The sequence below is a fragment of the Neolamprologus multifasciatus genome, chromosome 1 (genome assembly GCF_963576455.1).
Source record: "Neolamprologus multifasciatus chromosome 1, fNeoMul1.2, whole genome shotgun sequence".
Taxonomy (NCBI): Eukaryota; Metazoa; Chordata; class Actinopteri; order Cichliformes; family Cichlidae; genus Neolamprologus; species Neolamprologus multifasciatus.
This window is the reverse complement of record NC_140439.1, coordinates 18,987,445-19,010,286: the sequence shown is the minus strand read 5'-3', so window position 1 is coordinate 19,010,286 and position 22,842 is coordinate 18,987,445. Positions and strand designations below refer to the sequence as shown.

Sequence of the window (22,842 nt, the reverse complement as noted above, 5' to 3'; positions counted from 1 at the left end):
ATTTTCCCCCTGAAGCACAGACATATTTCAAAAAATGGTAAAAAGGGGAATTAAACAAACACATCGAACATATGCTAATAAGCAAACATATGCTCTCTTGCTCTCTTTCTCTCTCTCACACACACACACAAACACACTCACTTTCATCACAGATGCTTCTCCAGCACTTGATCATTAAGGAATGCACCAACAGTTGGAGATAATGTGGTGCCAGCTTCCATTCTACTCCAGTCCTCCCCCTCCCTTCCACCGCCCTCCCAGGAGAGCTGCCGCTCCCTTACTTCTCTATCCCCTCTGCCGGGCCAGACACGACCTGCCAAGTCCTCCAACAGGAGAAACTACAGCTGGAATGCACTGCTGTCCTCCCTACCTTCCACCTGGGAAAGGTGAATAATGACCTGGATTAGTCCATAAAATAACTCTCAAACACCTTTCAGTGTTCAAAGTGTGAACAAAACAGGCAACTAAAAATGGATTTGGTAAAAGAAGAGAAACTTTTGCGCAGGCGTGCTCGAGGAAAGCAGTAAATGAGTCAGATGTCTGGCTTTTTTCAAAGCACCCGTCCACGGCCTATTTTCCTGAAGAATTTAGATTAATCCGAGGAATGCTACTTCAGTTTCTAAAATGTCTTTCTGTTTTCCCAGGAGAAATTATAGATGCCAATGAAAACACTGGTTACCATCAACATACTAATTACTGTCAGCTTATGACAGGGTGTCAAAATTGATACACAGTGTATTCACCATAAAATAACAGATTATTTGTAATACAAGATTCACGCTTAACTCCTGATTGCTTTTTTTAAATACATACTCAGATGTTCTGAAAGGAAAAGTGGTAAACTTGTGAAGTTTTTCGTGTTTGGAAGACTTTGCTGCTCTTGTCCTTTCAAAGTAGGACATAACATACTAGGGAATTAGCTTAAACAAGAGAAGAGTCCAGCGAGTTTATTTTTATTTTCCTATGGGGGCTCTTAAATCTCTCACCCACCCCCCACCCCCACCCCATCCATTTTTTCTCTCCCCCTCTTGAGATAAAATGCTCTGTGGCTGGGGAGCAGGTCATTCAGCTGGGATGAGAATGGAATGAAAACAATAGCCCTTATCAGGCTCTTATTTACATTTTCCCAGCGTCCCTGCAGTAGACAGCTTGGCTTGTCACCAAGCCCAGATCGCCCCACTGGACCCAGACCAACTTCCTCCAGCCCCAGTGATTCCAGTGGTCCCTATGGACCCTTGGCACAGGCCCCCACCGCTCTGCAGCTAGCACAGATAGCAACATACAAGACAAAACTACTGGAGTGTGTGTGTCCAAGATGTGTTCCCAGTGAGAGGAGAATGGTTTCTTGACTACTAAGCCTGTCTGGGTCTCATTGTCTGGGGCTGGTGCTATGTAGCTGGAAAAATGCCCTGAACTCTTTCCCAATTTTATTTTGCCAAAATGGCACGCAGAAGAAAGCGAATAGTCATTAACACTGCCAAATTCAATATGTTTAGCTCCTATCAGGGGTGTCATCTCTACTATACAGCTCTTCTATGCAAGCATCGTGTGATCTTATTGATGTGGCTGAACAGGCACAGGGATTGAGACACACAGAGCTGCAATGATTGGGATAGATTAGGCTACATTTTTTTAAACTGTATTAAAAACAAACCTTAATGATCCTCATAAATCTTAACAGAAGAATGTTTCTAAGATGATATGTGACATAAACAAAGCTTTCAGCACCTGGCAGTCAGTGGTGCCAGAATATCATGTTCAGTATAAACCACAGAAGCTAAAAGGCAGGTTACTACTATCTGTCCTGACACCGACTGACTCCCTGACAGTCTTGAAGAAAAATACTGATATTCCTGCTATTTGTCTGTCTTTCCCTGACGTATCTCGACCTCTCTTTCAGCACTTTCTCCACTCTTTTAAGGAAAAAGAGACCAATCCCAAATTTGTTTTGTTTTTTCTCAGATTTGGAAAAAGAGAAGACAGAAGAAAATTTTTGCTAATTAATCTTTTTATTGCTGCTGTAGACAGAAAAAAGTCAAATTACCAAGTGGTACATCAAACTGACTAAAAAATGCAGTCACGAACACATCAGATCCTGTCACCCTGGAATTAGATTGGACAGCAATAAACTAGATCTTAAAAATTAATGGTATGGAGCTATGGAGTACACAGTGTATATTAAAGTGAGTACTCCACCACAGCTTGGGTTAAAAAAAGCCCATCTCAGTTTTTCTTTTTCTTTCTTTTTTTTTTTTTTTTAAATATTATCCTTTACAATCCCTAAAAAGTTGAATACAACAAAGTTTTTGATGCAAGAAAACACGTCGTCATGTTTCAAAAGACCACGGATACCTCAAAGCACAAGAATGGTTTGTTACAACATGAAGCAATGGGTGTTTTATTACTCTGTGTTGTCAGCAATGAAAAGGTTTCAACTGCCTGCCACCACAGTTTGAGCTGCTCTGTGAGCTCCATTCTCCTGGGAGAAAGATGATACTTGTGTTTGAGTGTTTGTTGTGTTGAAAAGCTGTTGGCAGAGTAGAGAGGGCTATCTAGGAGGGTCAAATTAGTTATAAGTCATGGATAAGAAACTAGGAGGACCTCCCCTTTAGCATTGGCCTTGTATATCAGTTGTCTCAGCCTCAAGGGGAAACGTGTAATTACCAAATCAATGATCAGCTGACACTGACCGTATAAATAATTTCCTCCCCACAATGGAGAGGATGAGACAGTGAGGCAAATAGGGAAACAATTTAGCATTTGCAGTGAGGGGTGGACGGACAGAGGAAAACGAGTATGTTTTATACAATTTGGCTTAATCCAATTATAGTCAAATTCCACCTATCAATTCATCCATCCATGCATCCATCCATTTTCACTTAAACAAAACTGACAAGTTTAAAAAAGAGTGAGTCAAAAGCAAATTTCACATAAAACTATACCATAATTGTAGCCTGGTGATGACTGGCGCTGTCTAGGCATCCCATAAAGTTCAAAGGTCCAATAAAGCAGTGGGGTGAGGAATATCCACTAATGTTTTGATTGAAAATTACACAAATCACTGTTATTTTACAGAGGATTATAGAGCCATAAATTATCCATAAATGATTATGATGATATTAGCACATTTGATTTACTTCATTGTGTCGACTTTATCGTATGATTGCACATGCAAAAAATATCTGGGCAAATTCTTAAAAAAAAAAAAAAACTGGAAGCATTTAAACAGCTTAAAAAAGGCTGTCACATTTGTTACATTCCTACTTTTAGTGTTAGATACAGTATAATCCTTTGATTCAGGCATAGATTTTGTCTCAGAAATAAAGCTGCCAGAATCTCAGTCAGACAATGATAAGCTAACGTCTAATTTCCCATCCACTCCGCACTGCACGGGAAACAAATCAAAAGTCGAGATTGATAAAAATGAAAATGACTGTGACACACTCCAAGGAATCCTTTGAATATCTTAATCACAGACACACTAAAAACAAGACCCCATCATCAAACCAAATAAAACATAATAATTACAAGAGGCAGCCAGGGAAGTGAAATGCAGAGAGAAAACATGTTTTTGTCATTCAGCCGGTAGTCCCTGAGACAACAGCTGTTGGATGCTGCAAATACTCCTGAAGTCTCCATAATCATGCCGTTATTGAAGTGAGGACAAAAAGGGCACTAATTGCAAGGGAGCAATCGGAACGCAATAGGTTACACACCCGGGTGATGCTGCACAATGCAAACGCTAAAGAGGGAGCTGGGGTGGGTGGTGGTGGTGAGTGGCTGGGGAGGGGGGGATCGGGAGGAGGGGTGCATTCTGAGCACAACACTGCGTTGTCGCTCATTTTCAGGCAATTACCTTTCCTCGTTGTCAACAGTTGTAATAACCTCTACCATTTCCAGAATACTCGTTGGTTCTGTTGAATAATTCTGTCTTTTTATATGTAATTACGAGTGCCGGCATGCGTAAATAAAAAGGTCCGGCTCCTTGAGACATGTCGCTGTATTGTGGAGCACCTGCACCTCGTGGTGGGCTTTCTTTAACTGACACCTAATCATTATTCCACTTGGTGAACATTTCTGCTAGTCACTATTACACTATCCTATTTGGTCATGTAAATAGTTGCTATAAATATAACATAGGGTAACCGAGACGAGGTTGGGAAAGAAAGCATATGTCCTGTGTTTTATGTCCTTTTTCCTTTCCATCGTGTTTTCCCTACTTCTTAGCTGTAGCAATGCAAAAGTCAGTTTTTTAGTCTCTCTCACTGTCTTTTCTTTCCTTTTTATTTGATAACTTTAAGGTCTTTCAATAATTTGGCATTTTACGCTTTGCAGATGCTGAGTTCAGGGAATGGATTAGCAGTGTTAGTATACAGTAGTTCCCACAGAATGCACTTCAGTCATAGTCATCCTGTTATCAAGTGAAAGATTCAAAATTAAATGTGGGCTGAAATGCTTTGACAATCACAGACCAAAGCTGTTACTACCTTGCAGTTTTGGACACTATCTCGTCCCTTTCCCCTGTTTTTTTATCGCCACTAGCGTGTTAATCCCACACAGTTGACCTGCCTATTCTAAGAAACAGTACACACACACCCAGCACAATGACCTCTCTAAATAGGACACGTGTCTATCAAGCATATATGAATTAACCATCCCCAAGAGGCTTCACCTCCTGAGCTGAGCAGCATGTGACCTCTCCCAATCCATTTTACTGCGGCACTCTGTGGCAATCAGGCTTGAATTATTAAAGTGAGCAGTGAGCAATGATCAATTCATTGTGGCCCTTGCTCGCAGACTGCCTGGCCGTACTTCAGCAGAAATGACATTGAGAACACTTGAGTATGCTTCCAGACAATGCACATAAATGTGAAATATGCCAGACCCAATATGTCAATAATCATAACTGTACAGGCTGAGGCCATGTCCGGGTTAATCCTACGGAAATGATGTTGGGTGACTGTGAGGTGAGCAGGTTTCACAAACACGTGGTCTTTCTTGACCGAAAGAGGGGAGAAGTTGCTGGTACACACGGAGAAGAGCTGTGCAGAAGGCCGGTGGCGTTGCGGTTTCTGAATAATCTTACATACAGTATCCTGAACAAACACTACCAAAAGAACTGGAGGACTTAAACAGGGTAGGGGCCAGAAAATTCAGTTAATTGTAGTCTTACCTCCTTCTTTTTACACAAATTAGAGAGGAGAAAAACAACAGCAAAGATGTTAAAAGAGAGAGGAAGATTGCACGCAAGTATGCAACTCAAGGAACCTGGAAGTAGGAGTAGGGCAAGGAAAAAAAAAAAATCAAAACTTCGTGAGGAAGAGATGAGGAGCCAAGATAAACCAGTACTCAGAGCCCCCAAAACTGCAATCTCCCCTTAAGCCGGAGAGTGGCAGCTGGCAGAACAGCTGGTGAATAGGATTAATGTCAGAAGAATGAAATAAAACTCAACATATGTCCGAGCCTGAGGTGTTGGGACTGTGCGTGATTGTGCCCCCGATGGATGCCATGTGTGCAGCTGGAAGGAGCTGCTGTGCTGCTCTGCTTTCTACCCCACAAGGTCACTTTTAAGAACTAGGACCATTAAATGCTTGAATAGCAAAATGAACTTTTCATTTCCTCTCCTCTCTGCTCCTTTGCTTTAAAGTCTCTATTCAGGCAGCAGAGGGATTCTATTGAGCACCGCTATCAATACAATGCACTCTAAAATTCGTCAGAGAAAGAAACAATTGCGGCTTTGATTGAATTAAGAGAGACCAAATAGGGCACGGTAAAAGAATCAGACAAGGTTAAAGTGAAATGGAGGTTTTATTAAGATGGAACAAAATAAAACACAATTTATTCATCCAATGTCCTTCTTTACACAATTTCTGACTTGAGGAAAAAATACTTTTATTAAGTAAAATGCCTTAAAATCTCTTTGCTGCAAAATGAGCTCATTTATTTGTTAGCAGGATAACAATAGTGCAGAAAGGCACAAAAGTGAGGGAGTACAGGAGGAAAATGGAAAAAGTAAATCAGTTGTGATTGAGTGTGAGTGTGTTTGGTTTACTAGAAAGAAAAAAGTGGACTTTACTTTTGGAGTCGAAGACGATGCTGATTAAGGGATCAGCACTTGGGAACATGAACATTACAAGAAGAAATATGTAGACTAAATTTCAAATTATAATTTCCATTTGATGTTGGTAATCATTACGGTCCACACACTATAATAAATTATAATAATTTCATACAAAAATCAAATTACTGGGTACCTTGCATTGGAGAGATTTTTTGGGGGGGTACCATGCAATTTAACTGTCAGATATAAACTTGCCTGCTAATCAATGCCTGAAAACATTCACATTTATTCATCTATGTTAAATTAATAGATGTGTGAAGACCACGTGTAGTACTGTGATCATGGCGGTTCAGTGTTGATTTAGTAAATTAATGGGTGTCTGAATATACAAGGAGAAAAAGACAAAAAGAGACTAATGGGATTCGCATGAATGTGTTACAGTTTGCAGGGAAGCCAAGTGTCTGCCACTGTATAGACAGTGGACAACAACCACGGTACTCCTCAAACACTTCAAAGATATTCAAAAAGAAGCAACCTCTATATAAGTGTTCTGGGTAATATACTGCTTTATACATAATACAACATACTGTGAATGTGTTATTTTGTGTGTCTTGCTCATTTTACTTTAAGCAAACAATGTGTTTGGGGGGGATGGGTGGCTGCAGCGGGTGGTGGATATGGTTGTTGGAGGCGATCTGAACTCACAGTGAGGGAATTATTAATTTCCACTTCTCAGTTCGGGTTTTTTTTATCCCCAAATAGCAATTAAAGTTGTTTATTTAATCACATAACCAACTTTGTTTACCAAGATGCCAGAGTTCAGGATGTACAGATACAGCTTACTGGACTGTAAGACCAAAGGTCACTATTTTTAGAATATGTTTTAAGCTCTCTGAGAAAAAAAAGAGATGCCTGCACCCCACAAAAATCTCCTTTTTTCCTTTAAAAAAAAGTCTGAAGTTTGAGGTCTTTTTAAAAATTAGATCAACGTAACTGATGAACAATTAAAATACACTAAAAAAAAATGTACAGTCAATCCGCCAGTTGGAGAAATCAGGAAGTTACCATAGCGCTTCTAAAGGTTAAGTATTCCAGCTCCTAGAAAGTCTCCATTCATTTTCCCTCGGTACATTGAGCTAAGTGTCTTAATGTGCAGCAACAACAGAAGTAATATGTATCTTTTCCCTTTTATTAATATGGGGTACAGAGCCAAACAGACTACAACATGCTGGCAAAGTACTTTTAAAAAGTGATGACATTAGTCAGCTGACTGTGCATCAACACCCTTTCTAATGCAATAAAAAACAATTTCCGTTCATTTGTTCTGACATGTTCGTTACATCTCCCTGTGCGTGTAATATTATTGAACAAGGAGAAAGAAAACAGCATTGTGTGGGAGTAAAAGATTGTTTCATCGCTGCTGATTAAATAATCTCTTTGTTCAGTACGCAGCACGTCAAAGTTTGATCTAATAAATTCACGTTTGCTTTTTTCCTGGGAGAAAACAATGCAAATATGTTAATAGGTTGCAAATACACTAGTTGTCATGTTTGGCTGTGTCAAGGCGGATCTCTTAGCTGGATGGCTGACGTATTTCTGACTTACAGAACAAGTCTGAAATGTGCTCTGAAATCATTAGCAGGCAACAGAGGCCGTCTGTGCCCGGGGTGTAAGTTACACTCACACTATTTTGATCCTCGGTCAGATGACACCGATTCTTTGTCAAGTTATGTGTGGAGAATGCTTGGGAGCTGAATACCATAGCTAGGACAGCGATACTTAGCTGGCACACAGTTTTCCCAGTGTAACCCAATTGCAGATGCACGCAAATGTGCACGCAAATGTGCACACACTGCAAGGTACACATGCCCTCACTCTGCCCCACATCCCACTGAGGAATAGCCCCTGTCCTTTCCATTTCTGATTGCCGCAGCCCATCCTCCTCCAGTTTGCCACATATATGACCCTCATCATGTTCCTTTTCCTGCAAAACTGGCCTTTATCTCCCGCTTGTGTGCTTCATGATCCCGGGACAAATTTAGCACCTTTAATCACTCCTGTCCTCTTACGTATCAGCATCCCTGCTTTATTACAAAAACACTTGCGGCGCATAAAACATTCAGGCCATCACAAAATACAGCTGATTTTATCACCAGGTCACTCATACACAGCACACTGATAAATCTAACAAGAAGCGTTTGTTCAAATTCTTCCAGACCTTTACCGCAGAAGCTGTGATGTCACTGATTGCATTTCTAGACTGTTTGTTAAAAATGCAATTGACGAGGCATATCTACAGCCAGCGTGTGGGTGTATGAGCATATAAGGACAAGCAAGCCTCTGTGCAAGCCTGGCTGCGATTTGTCTCTCAGAGACACCCGTTTCCTCCTATCAAGGGGTTCCTGTGCAGCCAGTAAGCCAGGATCACAATGGGTGTTTTGTGCTGCATGGGTGCAGGGGGACATGCTCAACAGCTGAAACCCGGGAAGATGGCCCCTGGAATGCTTCACAGCAGTTGCTACTGTTGACTAATCGGAATATGAGAACTGGGGAAGGTGATCTTGAATGCGAAGAATGGCACATTGAAGAAGCAGCTGCTTGTTTTGTCATCTGAATGACCAAGACAGCAGAAAGGGTTCCCGTTTTAAAAGGGGCAACAAAATCTATATCTTAGCTTGTGTAAAGTGAAACCTGCACAGGCCTCCGTTGCCCTATGGGGACATGCCTGTGTTATGTGAAGGCTCTGTTTTGGAACAGATAGTAAATACATAATTCAGGAGTGGACCAGGCACTCTGAGCTGCCTATTCCCATCATGAAGCCACTCCATTTAGCAGTGGGCTCTGATCTCAACCTGGCAGAGGAACAACTTTGTCACTGGAGGGTAAAAAAGGATTGAAGACAAAATTTACAGAAGGAGGAGGGAATGAGGTGCTCTGGACAGATAGGGGTGACAGAAGGGGAAAAAACACTGAAAAAAGACAGAATGGAGGAGTAAAATGGGGGGTGGGGAGATGGGATGGGAGGAAATACAGAAACCAGAGAGGAAGGAAGAAGATGGCAAAGTAAGAATAGGGAGGAGTGAAGGGCAGGGTAACCCTTTTTTTGAAAGTTCACATGTCAGGCTGGCAGGCTGCCCGCGGCATACAGCCGAAATATCTATTTAACGTCTGCTTCACGGGGTGACAAGAGGGTTGATTGGCAGAGAGCAGAGAGACACTTTTGATCATGTGTCCTAACAAGCGATTCCAGCTCATGTCTCCTCAGCCTGAACAGAGCTACATTACCTATTCAAACAAAAGTGACAGACCAGAGCACTGCTCCGCTGAGCTGGTGCACCACACCACAGGCCAACAGAGAGCAGACACACACACTTTCACACACACGCACGCACATATATACAGGAAGCACTCCCCCTGACATACAGTACTGGATGTAAGCATAAACACAACTATCAACTAATGACCCTTTGATCAAACAGACAACTTAAAAGAATCTGTTAAACTATTTTAACAACAGTGAAAAAAAAACTTTGCAGAAGGTGGAAACAAGGCATACAGAGGAGATGCAGATTCTTGGCTAATCGTTACTTAACCTGTGTATGCTAACGCCAAGAGGGTCCCAGCTTTATATTGTCCAGCTGATGCTGCAACGAAAGGCAGCGTTGAGCTATGTGTGAAGAATGCCACAAAATCTGCAACCAAGGCAACTGGGTTTCCAGCCCTCATTGCATATGCATAGAGTCAGAGGCTCATGCTCAGATCATTATAACAAAGATTCCTATTAATTAGGTGGGATAAAGCAGAACCAGATGACATGGCAGCTGGGATGAGACGAGAGGGGAGAAGGGCGGGAACTAAAAGAGGAGGGGAGAAAGTGCAGCAGTCTGTTTTTTTGGGGGAGGTGTATTTTTGCCGGTATAATGTATATTACAGGTTATAGATATACAGGAAAAAAGGAAAACCTTTAAAAATTATTTTAATGCTGCATTTAAAGAAAATAGGAATCAAAAAATGAGTCTGTTAATGCTGTCAAGCATCTGCAGCCAATTGCCATTGAGTCTCCATGTAGTCAGAAGAGGTTGTGACACTGACAGGGGAAAGTGTTACAACAGAGTCAAGAGTTCATCAGTGCTAATCAGACCACAGGCTTAGAGCTGATCCTATTCTCTTCCAAAGCTTTCACCCATCCCTGAATCTCATTACACGCCGTGTTGTAATAGAGGATAATGACCTGGGGCTACTCACACAATGCTGATCGCTCCCCCCACACTCAACCTACTGCACAGTCATTATACAGTGATAATACACAATCTCGCCAGGGGGATTACACTTACAAATAGAGAAGAGGTGATAAAGGCAGAAGGTGAGGAAGACACGTCTATGTAGTGGCACTGAGCCACACACCGTTTGCACATATGACCAAACACAATCCTTCCAGCGGCACACCCCACTGTGCTGCTCTATGTCACCGGCAAAGGTTCGGTAGGGGGAACTCTTTTCTTAGTAGAAGGATATTTAATTCCTTTCACCTCAGGATAAAAAGCAGTTGCAGTTTGGCTGGTGGTACGGCTTCCCTTTGCTGAACTAATTAGCCATGACTTTGTCAAAGGACTCCAGGTGTTGGCTGTTCTGTTAGTGCACCTAGTGTATCCACTCTTACTGTTCTTCAAAGGCTGCAGTCTCAGAATATCTGTCCATCTCTGTGTCTTGACACTTGTGTTATTGTTATGTTTTAGATAAAAGCTGCAGATTACATGTGAAACTATCCACTATCAAATATTCTCAGGTCACCCCTTTTTCCCAGTACGGTTTACTGAATAGAAGTCTAAGAACCGAGCCGAGCGTATTGTGATGCTGAACACTATGGCTTTTGTAGTCAGCAGTGGTAAAAACAGAGTAAGGCTCAAAGGTTGGGGTTTTTTTTAGATAGGTGTTTTTACTGAAGTTTTAAAAATAAAATATATAGAATATTGGGGTTTTTTTCAGCTTTCATTTTAAAAAATATATTAAAAAAACAATATTTCTTAACTGCCCTAATACATGGAAATAAGCTGCTTGTGTTTTAATATTAGTCTTGGATGGACTGGCAAGGTTTCAACAAGTAGATAGTGAGCCTGGAAAATCCCTAAAAGGTAAAACGGGATGCTGAAACCCAATTACCCGTCCTTGTCTTGGGGACGATCATAAAGACTGTACACACAAGAGTTTCTGTGTTGACTTGCGCAGTATTGATTCATACTTTAGTGCATTATATAAAACTGCTCTAATTGCATGTGAATCAAATCAAGGTCACCTTGGGTTTTTATAATCAAGGCTATTTTTCTTTTTACCCTAATACTTTATACTGACATTTTTAACTCTTGACAAGTGCTGTCTGGAGACTTATCCATAAATAATGCATTTACAATACCTAGTAAATAAACATGGGGCACAATCGTTAGCCCTGCTGGCAACTGGGCCTGATAGAGCTTTTACAGCAAAGGTGACTATTCAGCTAAATGCAGTGCTCGCTGCTGGGAGGACATTTTCATTCATTAGCACAGTCACAAGCACTTAAAGCACTTTAAGGACCAGAAATGGAGAGTAAAGGTGGAAGGATAGAGAGGGTGAAAGGGTACAAATATACAGAGATGAAGGGATGAAGGAATAATAGCTAATACTGAACAGTGACTCTTTTTTTATTATTTGTATGTTTGAAAACAAAGAAATTATTTTCATGCATAGAGTGGATGAAGTCAAAAAATTACCATCTGTTATTTTAGGGGCTGTCTGTATACCTTCATTTCTACCCCAATGTACCCCAATGTACTGTATTTTTAGGTTTTGTTAAGGCTTTGAGAAAGCTGCCGCTAACAGCCAGCTGTCATTTGTGGTTCTTGCAGTACAGAAAAAATACTTCTTAAAAACCCAATAGCCAGGAAACCAGAAACAGCTATTGAAGACTGTCAACAATAAATGGCAAAGAAGCTTTTCAGAGCAAAGTTTTAGAAAATATAGGTTTTATTTTCCATCTATGAGCAATGTAGTGTGAGAAGTGTATCGCAGATCATTTGCTGTCCTTCTACAATTGATGTTACTAGAGTTATCTTCAGTCCATCACGACAATGAGCCATCTTGACTAGACAAGGAAGGCCAGAGAAGAATGGTACCAGATGGTGAGGAGTCTCTGAGGACCTCATTGACCCCGGCCAGGCAGACATCAAAGCAGCAGAATTAGACACAACAGTTGTCATGTGTAGATAAGCTACATATTTAGCTCATCTGTTGCTTGTGGTATATTAGTAACATCATTAAGACAACAAATGGCATTCTTGCATGTTCTCTACTACATTAACCCTGCCCTTTTCATTTCCAACTGTGTCTCTGACCAGAAACAAAGACATAAGATTAAGATCTCTCAAAGGTTTCTCTGAGATTTTCCTTGGGCAGTTTCTCAGAGTCCCTCTCCCCCATTTTACAGTAATCACATATCATCACCACTGAGGCTTCCTCAAGTGCTCTTCAGGAAAAAAGTCTCCCACAATTCTTGCAGCTTGGGGACAGCACACCGAAACTCTTGTATTCTGCGTGTCTCCAGCTCAGAAACTAATTTCTACCAACAAGGGAGTTTATTTTGGTGGTGAGGATACACAACACATGAGGCGGACCAAGTCACTATTATTAACAGGAGATTAAAACAGCTGTATGGTACTCTAAAGCACCCTCTCCTCCCTGCGCCAACATAAGGCACTGGATTACAAGCTGCACTTGACCATTTAAATTACTGCAACAACCAGCCTTCACCAGCTGGGGCTCATTACCATAATGCCCGCTGTTGCTACCAAGAGCACTGACAGTCTTGCCCTGAAAATCAACTCCACGAGAAGCAGGACATATGAATTTTTTTATACCTCAGGGTAAAACTCAGCAGTAATAGCAATACCAACTTTGTCCTAACCAGAAGCTGTCCTGCTCAGGGAACTCCTTTATGTCTCGCCATATCTCTAGATCAGTAGCAGCAAGGATACCGGATATCCCTAAAATTATGTCTGCATTAGAGCATTTAGTAAAAATGGCCCAAAAACATGGGCGAGACAACACAGTATATTTACTGTCTGAACTGAGATATTTATTAAGAGTTTCTTTTTTTTTCAGTGTGTTGGTAAATTGCCAATACGAGTGGCAATTAAATCATAATAAAAAACAATTATTAAACTAATAAACCTACCCAGGTCTAATTTGTAATATAGATTTTTGTATTCAGTGAAATATGGACCGACTTCTAATATCTAATGACAACACAAATAATCAGTCTCATATCAGGATGTGGCTAAACGATTAAGTGATGAGAGGCCTGTGACGCTCTGATACAAAGATCGCCGAACGAACACTTAAAAAAGAAGTGGCAAATTATTTTTAGGCTAACAGAGGTCTAATTTATTCATCTGATGAAGTGCTTAAGCTAAGAGCTCCCCAGACACTAAATGAGACACATGCATTCCCAAGGGGGTTTAACATTTGATTGGATGTAGTTATATTACTACAGCCCTAATTAAGAAGGGGGATGTGTTTCAGCAGCTCTTTCAAATATTTGTTTTTCCGCCATACTCTTGATAGACTGCAGGCTGTAGGAGGGAGAGCCAAGCAGGGTGAAATGGTAGCAGATATGATAGAGACCCAACAGTCTTATCGCAGAAAGGGATTTCTTTTTTTCCCCCCTCTATCTGTAATTTTAGGAAACAAAACAACAACAGCAACAACAAAAAATCTCTGAGCTGTTCACGGTGCGCTGAATAAGATGAATTAATTATGCACATGAAACAGGTAAAATCCTTGAGAAGGGCTTGGGTTGTTTGTGGTTAGCAACCTTTGATGAATAACTGCGCATGGTGAGAAGTGTTCTTGTGTAGCAAAATAAAAAGGAGGTAATGTTCCTGGCATCAGGTCAGCACTATAAGTTTTATAGTCAAAGAGTTTTCCTTGGCATGGACGAAGACCACACTTATGCTGAGGTGCACTGCCACACAGTCTTTGTCATGTTGGAAGAAGTTCAGAACAAACTGGAAATACTGTAACGTCAGTATTCCCAGCTTTGAGTGTGCCCACATGAGTGTTTGAGACAGAGAGAGATACAGGAGAAAAGAGGCAGACAGTCAGCAAGCATGAAAAACTATTAAAGAAACGGGAAAATGTGGAAAGATCGAGGACGCTTAAGGGGGAAGAAGGTAAAGTATTCCTGTGCCCATACATACACACACACACACACACGCACAGACACACACACACACACACACACACGAGGAGTCATACCGTCTTGCTCTGTCTTTGTCATCTCCTCTAGCTTCTTCTGCTTCAGAGTGTCCACTACGTCTGCCAGGCTTCCTTTGCGGCGCTCTGGAGTTCCAAACGCTGATCCGCTCAGCAGGTCACTTCGCTCCCGGGCCCCCTCCTCAGGCTTGTGTGGGGAAGTGGAATTGTTCCGGAAAGAGTACAGGGAGCATACTTTATTGCTGTCAGATTCCTGTAAGACAAACAGAAGTCGGGAGGGGAGGCAACAAGGGATGGGATTTGTATTAAGTGATGAGCGGGATTCTGTGTTCTGTCAGTGGCTCTATTCAGTGTTTTGACAGTTTTTCATTCAAATGCAGTGATTGCTAGGTTTTTGCAGCTCATGGGCGATTTGGCCATATTAAATGGCTCCTCTCTGGCTTTTCAACACGGCAGCTTCTGCAGTCTCAACAGTGATAGCTGCTCTGATAAATGAAATATGACAAGTGAAAAATTGAGATGAAATGATGAGGTACACTTTCATGGGGGTATATCCATAATGTGCTCAGGCTTTACTTTTCATCTGCGGAGACTACACAGAGAAACCGCCCAGCTGTAATCTCTCAAATTGCTGTTGAGTGTGCATTTGTGTTAGGGTGACTGCTGTGTAATTTGTTCATTTTCTAGTGGAGAACTATTCTCAGCTGAGTGCCTCGAGCTGTCGTAAATCTGTGTCCTGTCTCAAGCTGTTGTTGTTTTTTCGTCCCACCTGTGTATGGTTTAGTATTTAACTAAGGGTCCTGTCTCTGGCTGACTGGCTGAGTGTTCCCGGTGCACAAACAGAGACATAAAGGCATGGGGGAGAAGAATGGGGGAAGGCTTCAGGGGGAGAGACAGAGAGAGTAAAAGAGAATACTCTGCACACGGGAGTGTATAGGCAACGCACAGACGATGGCTGAGGATTGCATCTGACAGAAGGTGGTGTTAATTATGGTTTGTGCAGTCTGAGAAAGCAGAAGGTAGCTAAGCAGCCAGGAGTTGCAGCCTTTAACAGGGGAACAGTTACTGATTTAAACTTTCGCCTGCACAGAGAAGATCTGAATCCAAAATATACTGCAAGCCTGTCATACAAAAAACAAAAAAACAGGGAGCTTTAATCAGCACCAGTGTGATAAGAGTGTATTACATCATGGTTAAATGATGCAACCATGTCTGGAGTTGCTGACAATCCCAAATAAAAAGTCGGGAATGCAGTAAACCAGGCAGGAGTGTTGACAGTGCCGAGTTCTCATCCCTGTGTGGCATGTTGAGCTCGAGGCAGAGTTTCAGTGGAGTGTAGGGTGGTCTGGTACCAAGTGCCAGGGTGGCACGACTGACCGGCCTACTCTGCACCTCCCAGCCCAGCGCTGGATCATTATGCAGCATGGCAGAGACAGTTGAGAGTGCTTGAGGGGAGTGGAGCAGTGCTGGGTTAATCAGCTGGCGTGGGTTCAGGGCACAGCCCACACAGAGCCATGGCACAGCAATAGAGTCAGGTAATCAGCAAAGGCAACACTCTAATTCCTTCCACCTTATGTCCTTTTCTTTTCTTCATCCACCTTCTTGCATTTGACCTTTTTTTCTTGTTGTTTTTTTCCCTTTTACTCTCCTTCTTAGTTCTTACTCCCACTTACTATTCAACCTATTATTCAGTTGAAATACCTTCCAAGTGTAGAAGACGGCATGGACATAAAAAACGTCCACTCCTAACTGTACATTATACCAATTAGGACTGTCACAAAATCAAGGCAAGAGGAGAGAATAATATAGAAGTAATAAAACACTCAACCTTTAACATTTAAAATAGCTACTATCTAACTATTCATGATGTGATGTGAAATAAAGTCATATCGAAAGTTTTCAGACCTGCATACTCTTTCTTTTTGTTACTTCAATGGCTGCTGGCCTTGTTTACATCAGTGAAAAATCAGTCTTATTTTTTCTTAAATTTCTTTAAGAAAATATGGTGATTGGTGCCCTCATATTTCTTCTTTAAAAAAAAATAACTTTCTTGTATTTAAGTTTTTTTTTTTATCCTTAAGAGGTTACATAACTCAATGTTTTGTCTCTGACATTTTATTTAAGTTTGTGTGACACATAGTTTATTTATTTTATTATATTAGTTATGTATGTTTTTGAAGTGTTTCTATATGCTTTTTTTTTAGCTGTACATCATAAAATTCACTAAAATTCTGTTGCTGACACACTGTAATGTGCTACAGATGACAAGAACCTGAGAAATCCTATGGCTGTGTGTGCGTGCGTGCGTGCGTGCGTGCGTGCTTGCGTGTTGTGCTAAGGTGTTGAGGGTCTCAGTGGCAAACTGCAGAGCTACTTCAGAAGCCCTCTGGGTCTCTTTACCGCAGGCCCGTCTGTCACAGACAACCACCTGCCTCCTGTGTCTATAGCCCACAAGTGCCTATGCTCTTCCTCATTCTGCTCATATCAAAGCAGCGCTCCACTTAAAATGCGCAGCATCTGGGGGTCTTGCCGCAGATGTAGCTTACACAAAACAAGAGAAACAACACACGCACTGAGCACACTATTTTTTATTTTTTTTGCAGTAACGTAAATCCAAAGCACACCAAAGAAAGCAGATAAAGCTACATTCCTCTCCATCTGCTATTAAGTAATTTTATGTGCCGTTCACATTGCTCAGAGAAGAGTTAGAGATCCCCTCTTTAACCTAATAATAGTTCATGGTTTAATGTTTGGCACAGTTGCCTGTCTGAAAGGCTCCAGAATCCCTGAGGATTCAGAGCATTACAGAACCACGGGGCTGGAGCTGGTGATAGAATATCAGCTAAGCTTCTTTATACACGCCACGAACAATGAGTGGCTGCTCCGCTTGGATCGTGAATACCCCCGGGAGGACAGTAAGACATAAGTGCATACTAATAGGTTTGAAATTGTCCTGTATTACTATGCTTTATTTAAACAGAGCTTCGTCTTCTACGCCCCACAGTAGCTCACACTGTTTTTCTTTCACTCCATAAGCATCAGAGTCACTACAGAATAAAAAAGGTTTAGAGATCGACCAGTTCTGTATAACTTTAGCAGACTACATTGGTATTTGTCCTGCTAAATGGCTTGCTGTCATATTTTACATTTTTTTTAAATTTTGTACTTGAAATCTTTGTTATTGCTGTCATTATGCTTTTTATACTGTGTGATGCTCTGTGTGAAACATTTGCTGTCCCCAGTGGCAGGTGAAAAACGAGCTCAAATCAGTGCGAATTTAAAACTCTTTTCATCTGCACAAAGATGCTTTGTGAAAATCTGTGAGACTTTTGAAATGTTTGGCATTATTGGTTAACCAGCATGGGCTCTATTAGAGGTTTGTTTTGCAACTGCGTATGAATGTCTCACCATGCGCTGCTGGGCTGACACCAGGCTGTCCCAATCGCTTTCTGATGGTACGCTGCTGAGCGGCTGCATTTCATCGGGGGCTTTTCCATGAAGCAGACTGTGCAGCGGCAGCTGTGGTGTGCCATGGGCCTCTGCGCTCTCCTCTTTCTCCCAAGACAAATGCTCCTGACTCATGGCATCATCCCCATCAACCACAGAGGCAAAAGGAGACGTGGCTTGCTTGGAAGACATGACTCTGCTGTGGAGCAAAGAAACAAAATAGAGTTGGAAAAAAAAAAGATTATGACTTATAGTTGTTGAAGAATTCCTTGAATGAATATCAAGTTGGGGGGGAGGGGGGGGGGGGAGTTCGTAGCTGCCACTGGGATTACAGGTAGTGCACCTGAGGGGATGATGGTGCATGAGATGAATGATTAACCTGGCTGTCACCTGTTGCTGTTCTGGGCTGCTGAGTTGGGGGCAGGCCATGGGGTCCCTAATCCTTTGTTTAATGCAGATGGATGACTTGATCTGTGGCTGGAACCATCCCTATTTGAGTTCTGGTCCAAACCCCACAACAGTTACTCAGGCAGCAGGTCAACCACAGAGGGGGACTAAATCCAGATAAAAAGTGAAAAACCTAACAAATGAGTTAACTCCTGGTACGAGATTGCTTTTCCCCCCTCTTTTTTCTTTGTCTTTTATTCATACGCTACCTAAATGATGTTCTCTATTTTTCAAACATATTTGGTTTTGTCCTCCAAACATCATAATAATTTAGTAATTTTCCTCATTTGGTTTTCTTTCATTCTGAACCAGTCAGATACGAACAAAAGCCAGCCTTGTCTCCTTTTGTTTCCGTGCATCAAATGAGGAAATTATTAACATTTTGGTGACAGCGTTCCCCCAGGCCATCAAATCCTACTTAAGCGGCTTAAAAACCAAAGCTCGCAGGAGGACTAAATTCACAAATCTGTCACATGCTTTCATGAATATTACAGTGAAGAGTGTACTTGACATATCAGGTGCAAAGGAAACTCATGTTAATTCTAATTTTTTTAAACAACCCAACTCTTTTGGGTGTAAAATTTATACAACCAATTCCGCGTTTTCTCACAATTAATGAGCCTGCACTCATGCTGTGCGCTACAAAGAATGAAATTAAACACTGCCAGAAAATCTAATTATGTGTTTGGTTTTAAATTAAAAAGGGGATAATATGGCCTTCCTACTGATAAAAGTGGAGAGAAGAAGCTGGAGCATATTTAGCTGCTAATCTACCTTTCCCATAGCTGTTGTTCTGTTTATTCTTCTCAACTCTGGGATATCGATCATTAAAACCAAGCTGTAAATGCTCACAGCCATGGCGTGTGAGTTGGTCTGTGTTTACATGGGAGAAGGAAGAATTTAAAAAAAAATAAAATGGGAGTGGGAAGTTAGAGCTATGTGTTTGTATGCGACAAAATGCTCAAGATACTTCTTGCATTACATTTCATCACTGATCAACATCTGCCCTGTTCTCCTGCTCTATCCACAGGGGTCAGTGTGACAGCACTTTAGTTTCACCCTCAGCTTGACATGTGGGGGTGGGAGCTCTCAAGGTTGAGGCAGGCTGTGGGGCGATGGTGTCCTTGCACTTTCTGGTGAGAGCCGGGGACCAAAAGATAGGCAAAAGGTATTTTCATGTTAAAAAAAGGATTTTGCTAACATGGTCTTGACTGTAATGGTTCCTGGTCCTTCTCAAGGAAGTGTGTCAAATAAAATGTATTGTCCATGTAAACACACAAACACACACACACTGCTGAACTGTTATCCTCTGTTGATACTATAGACAGGATCCAAACATGCTGTACAAATTTTAGAAAGCAAAATTTGTTGATTGTGAAAAGTTCAGAATAGAAGAGAATACGACATAAACCAATAACATAAAAATAGATGTGGAGCAATAGTTAAAGAAATTAAAGAGTGTGTCGCAAAGTTTTCTTTTTACCTTTAGAAAACAAACCCTAAACGCCAACTTCAGAAGATCGGAGAGGTGCGGCAGGAATTTATGCCAAAGAAAATCAGACAATTCTATACTTACTATTAAAAAATTAGTTGTTACCATCCTCTTTGCTGCTTATTTACTCACTCACTCACTCTCTTGCACACAGTCACAGTCAACCTGGGCAGTGAATTGAGGCCTAAACAATAGTAGCCTAAGTTGATCTCTTGTGTCTCAGCAGCTGTACAAACAAACCCACCAAGACAGGTAGACAGTAATGCAGGAGTGTGGTCCCGTGCCTGACTGCTTGTGTGCTTCTTTTTCTGTCTCTTCTTCTGACTTTTTAGCCGCTGTGCCTCGAAATGCTGCTGGCTGTGTCTTTTAGTGCGACTCAGCCCTTCATTTTAATCAGTTATTAAATTGTTTCCTTCAATTATATCAAAGAGAAAATGAGCTTAAAATTGCGCACTGTTCACTGGCAATCAGAAGTCGGAGCAAAGTTCAGAGCATGCATGTAATGGTAAGTGGAGGGAGTAGAAGTTGGGCTATTGGCAATGGAGTGTGTGTGTGCGCATATCTGTGTGTGTGTGTGTGTGTGGGTGGGGGGGGGGAGTAGGCCGAACGCATATTCTGACATATTTTTTATTCATGCACACAAAAAGCTCGAGCCTGAAGCGCAACAAGCACCTCGTCCTCAATGGAGTGTGAGAGTGAAACAAAGCACTGCTTTTGTATTACACAGTAAATCAAGTGGTATTATTTTACCACTAAAATATTCAGTCTCTCAGGCACTTTTACTTTGGTCTCCAGCCATCAGTCAAACTGCTGAGGCGTGAGTGAGAGAAGGCGATAGAGAGCGAGAGAGAGAAACGAAGAAGAGGGAGCAATGGAGACTCCATCCTCCTGTAACATGTGTCTACAGCAATCTTGTTAAAGAATGCAACAGATCTGCAGCTCCATAACAGTATTTGTCAGCAGGAGTTAATAATTTATTAGCAGTGCTGGGAGGGCTGCGCTCAGGCAGCTAAAGAGTGCAGAGAAACCCTTCTGCCCCACCCCCAACCCCTGACAAGCCCCATACAATACTACCTCATATTATTAAAAGGGAAAGGGAGAAGTGTGGCAATAATTCTCTGAAAATATCTGAGGGCAACCATACAGTATTTTATTCCTCATATTTGGAGAGGCGATCACAGAGGGCTGTGATCTAAAGGCGTGCGCGTGCAATAGATCAGTGCAGAAACAACAAAGACATCTGATGAGGTGTAGAAGAGGGAGCAGAATTTAGTTGAATGAGGGTACCACCAAAGCACGTGGAATCTGATTATATTTTCAGTTCAAATAAGACTGTATGCATCCTTTGCCTCTTGTGCGTGAGCAAAACAGCCCTGTTTCACTTTATTATGACCAAAATGTGCTTTTACAAAACAATAAAAATGAGGTGAACTTGAAAACCCTAACCCAGCTGCGGGATAATCCAAATCATAACAACAAGTGTAAGATACGCAGCCGTGTTTCTTAAAGACAAAAGCCCCAGTCACTTTGACGACTTAAGACAGAGATGAGGGAGGGTCAGATAGAAAAGATACCCAGTCTATATATAGCTGACAATATTGCGCACATTTGAAGGGTTAGGACTTAAGTTCTCCGGCCACTGGCTCATATGACCTGGAATGCTTTGAGTCATGAATTGTTCCCCAAGATAATGTTTCATCATCGTGCAAAACAACCTCTGTATAATTGGTAAGTATTAGAGGAGCGATGTGCTTTGCTCATCTTGGTGGTCTTGTGACTGGCGAGCCATGTGTCCTCAGATATCCCATTTCCTCTTTCATCATAAAAGGGTCTGACTGACTTTCGCCCTCTGTCTCTACTCTGTCACACTGTTTACCTTTTATAGACAATGGCCTAAGTAACTCCACACCGTCACCCCCGATCACCCCACCCGGACACTCGTCTGTCTCACTGCTGACGTCTTGCACCCTCAAGTTTTGATCATGAGTCCCAGAGATGAGGAGGAGATTAGACTCCTCTTACGTGTGTTTTCAGTGGAACGAGGAGAGAAAAACTAAGAAATTATTTAAAAAATCGAGGGATATCTTAAACGGGATGGAACAGCAAACAATTACAGATAAAGAGGTTCCTTTGTGGTCTATCAGTGTGTACATTTGCCCAACATGTGCTCATTCAAATAGTTTTCTCACTTTCTAATATTCCAATAATGCAATTAACAAAAGGCCTATGACTATTTCCCTCTAGCACACTGTTAGTATATTGTGCTCTATTAACTGTGCACTACACATTATGTGCAGCTAATAATAAATCAAAACATAGGGTTAGTATCTTAAATGAAGTTGGGTAGATAGTAGATAATAGTGTGGAAGCTTAGTGTGTGTGAACGTGTGCGTGGGAGCCGTGGAGGGCCAGTGAGAGAGAGAGAGAAAATCATCTGTGTATTTCCCTTCAGGGGTTCCTCCTGTTCTAACAGGTGTCATGGTAGGGTTCCTCTGGGTTCTTCACCTGCCATAATGAGATATTACTACCTGACAGCTCCCAGCTGGAGGAGCATTGACATGGATTCCACCGTTTAGCACAATTAAATTATCACCCTCCATTGTGATTGTGCCATGCTGTGCAGCAGCCAGGTTCCTGGATACATAATCAACTCATAATACGGGCTGTATACCGTGCACAGTGAGCTTGCTTTTCACACACTTGCCTTGCACATCGACATGCGGGCAAACCCCTGCATACACAGAATGTGCGTACACATGTTATTGTGCAATTCCTGTGGAGTTTTTATTTTTTATTTTTTAAAAAAGGTCATTCCCTAAAAGACAGCTGCTTTTTACAAGTCAGTTTGAATCAGTGACACATCTTTGTCTCAGGCATCTGAGCAATTACAGGTAAGAGTGTTAAAATATAGCAAATGGTTGGGAAAATAGAGATTTTTCCCGACTAGGTAACCTACTGTACAGAGACTGGAGACTTGTCTAAATGAATTGTTTAAATTGTTCCTCCATTATTGTTGACCTTCCCCTGCAAAAAGTCAACTCAATTACGGCGCCACTTCATCCTCACTTCACTTTCTCTCCTAATGCCTTCTCTATTAGAAACTGCCACAGTTACCGCAGCTAAAAATCCACGCTCAAATGATAGCCAC

At 41.6% G+C, this 22,842-nt stretch overlaps 1 protein-coding gene across 13 annotated transcripts in view; it reads right to left on the bottom strand.

The window, feature by feature from the left end:
• sox6 (SRY-box transcription factor 6) overlaps positions 1-22,842 on the bottom strand; it is a 126,879-nt gene that overhangs the window by 63,331 nt on the left and 40,706 nt on the right. For 9 of the 13 annotated variants that reach the window (XM_085157881.1, XM_085157918.1, XM_085157865.1 and 6 more), the window contains 2 exons: positions 17,717-17,954; positions 14,351-14,561 (listed from right to left, as the gene is read on the bottom strand). In XM_085157881.1, coding sequence (XP_085014007.1) covers positions 14,351-14,561; positions 17,717-17,954 — 449 coding nt within the window. The remainder of the gene's footprint in view (positions 1-14,350; positions 14,562-17,716; positions 17,955-22,842) is intronic. The other 4 variants (XM_085157942.1, XM_085157902.1, XM_085157927.1 and 1 more) reach the window with 2 other exon arrangements.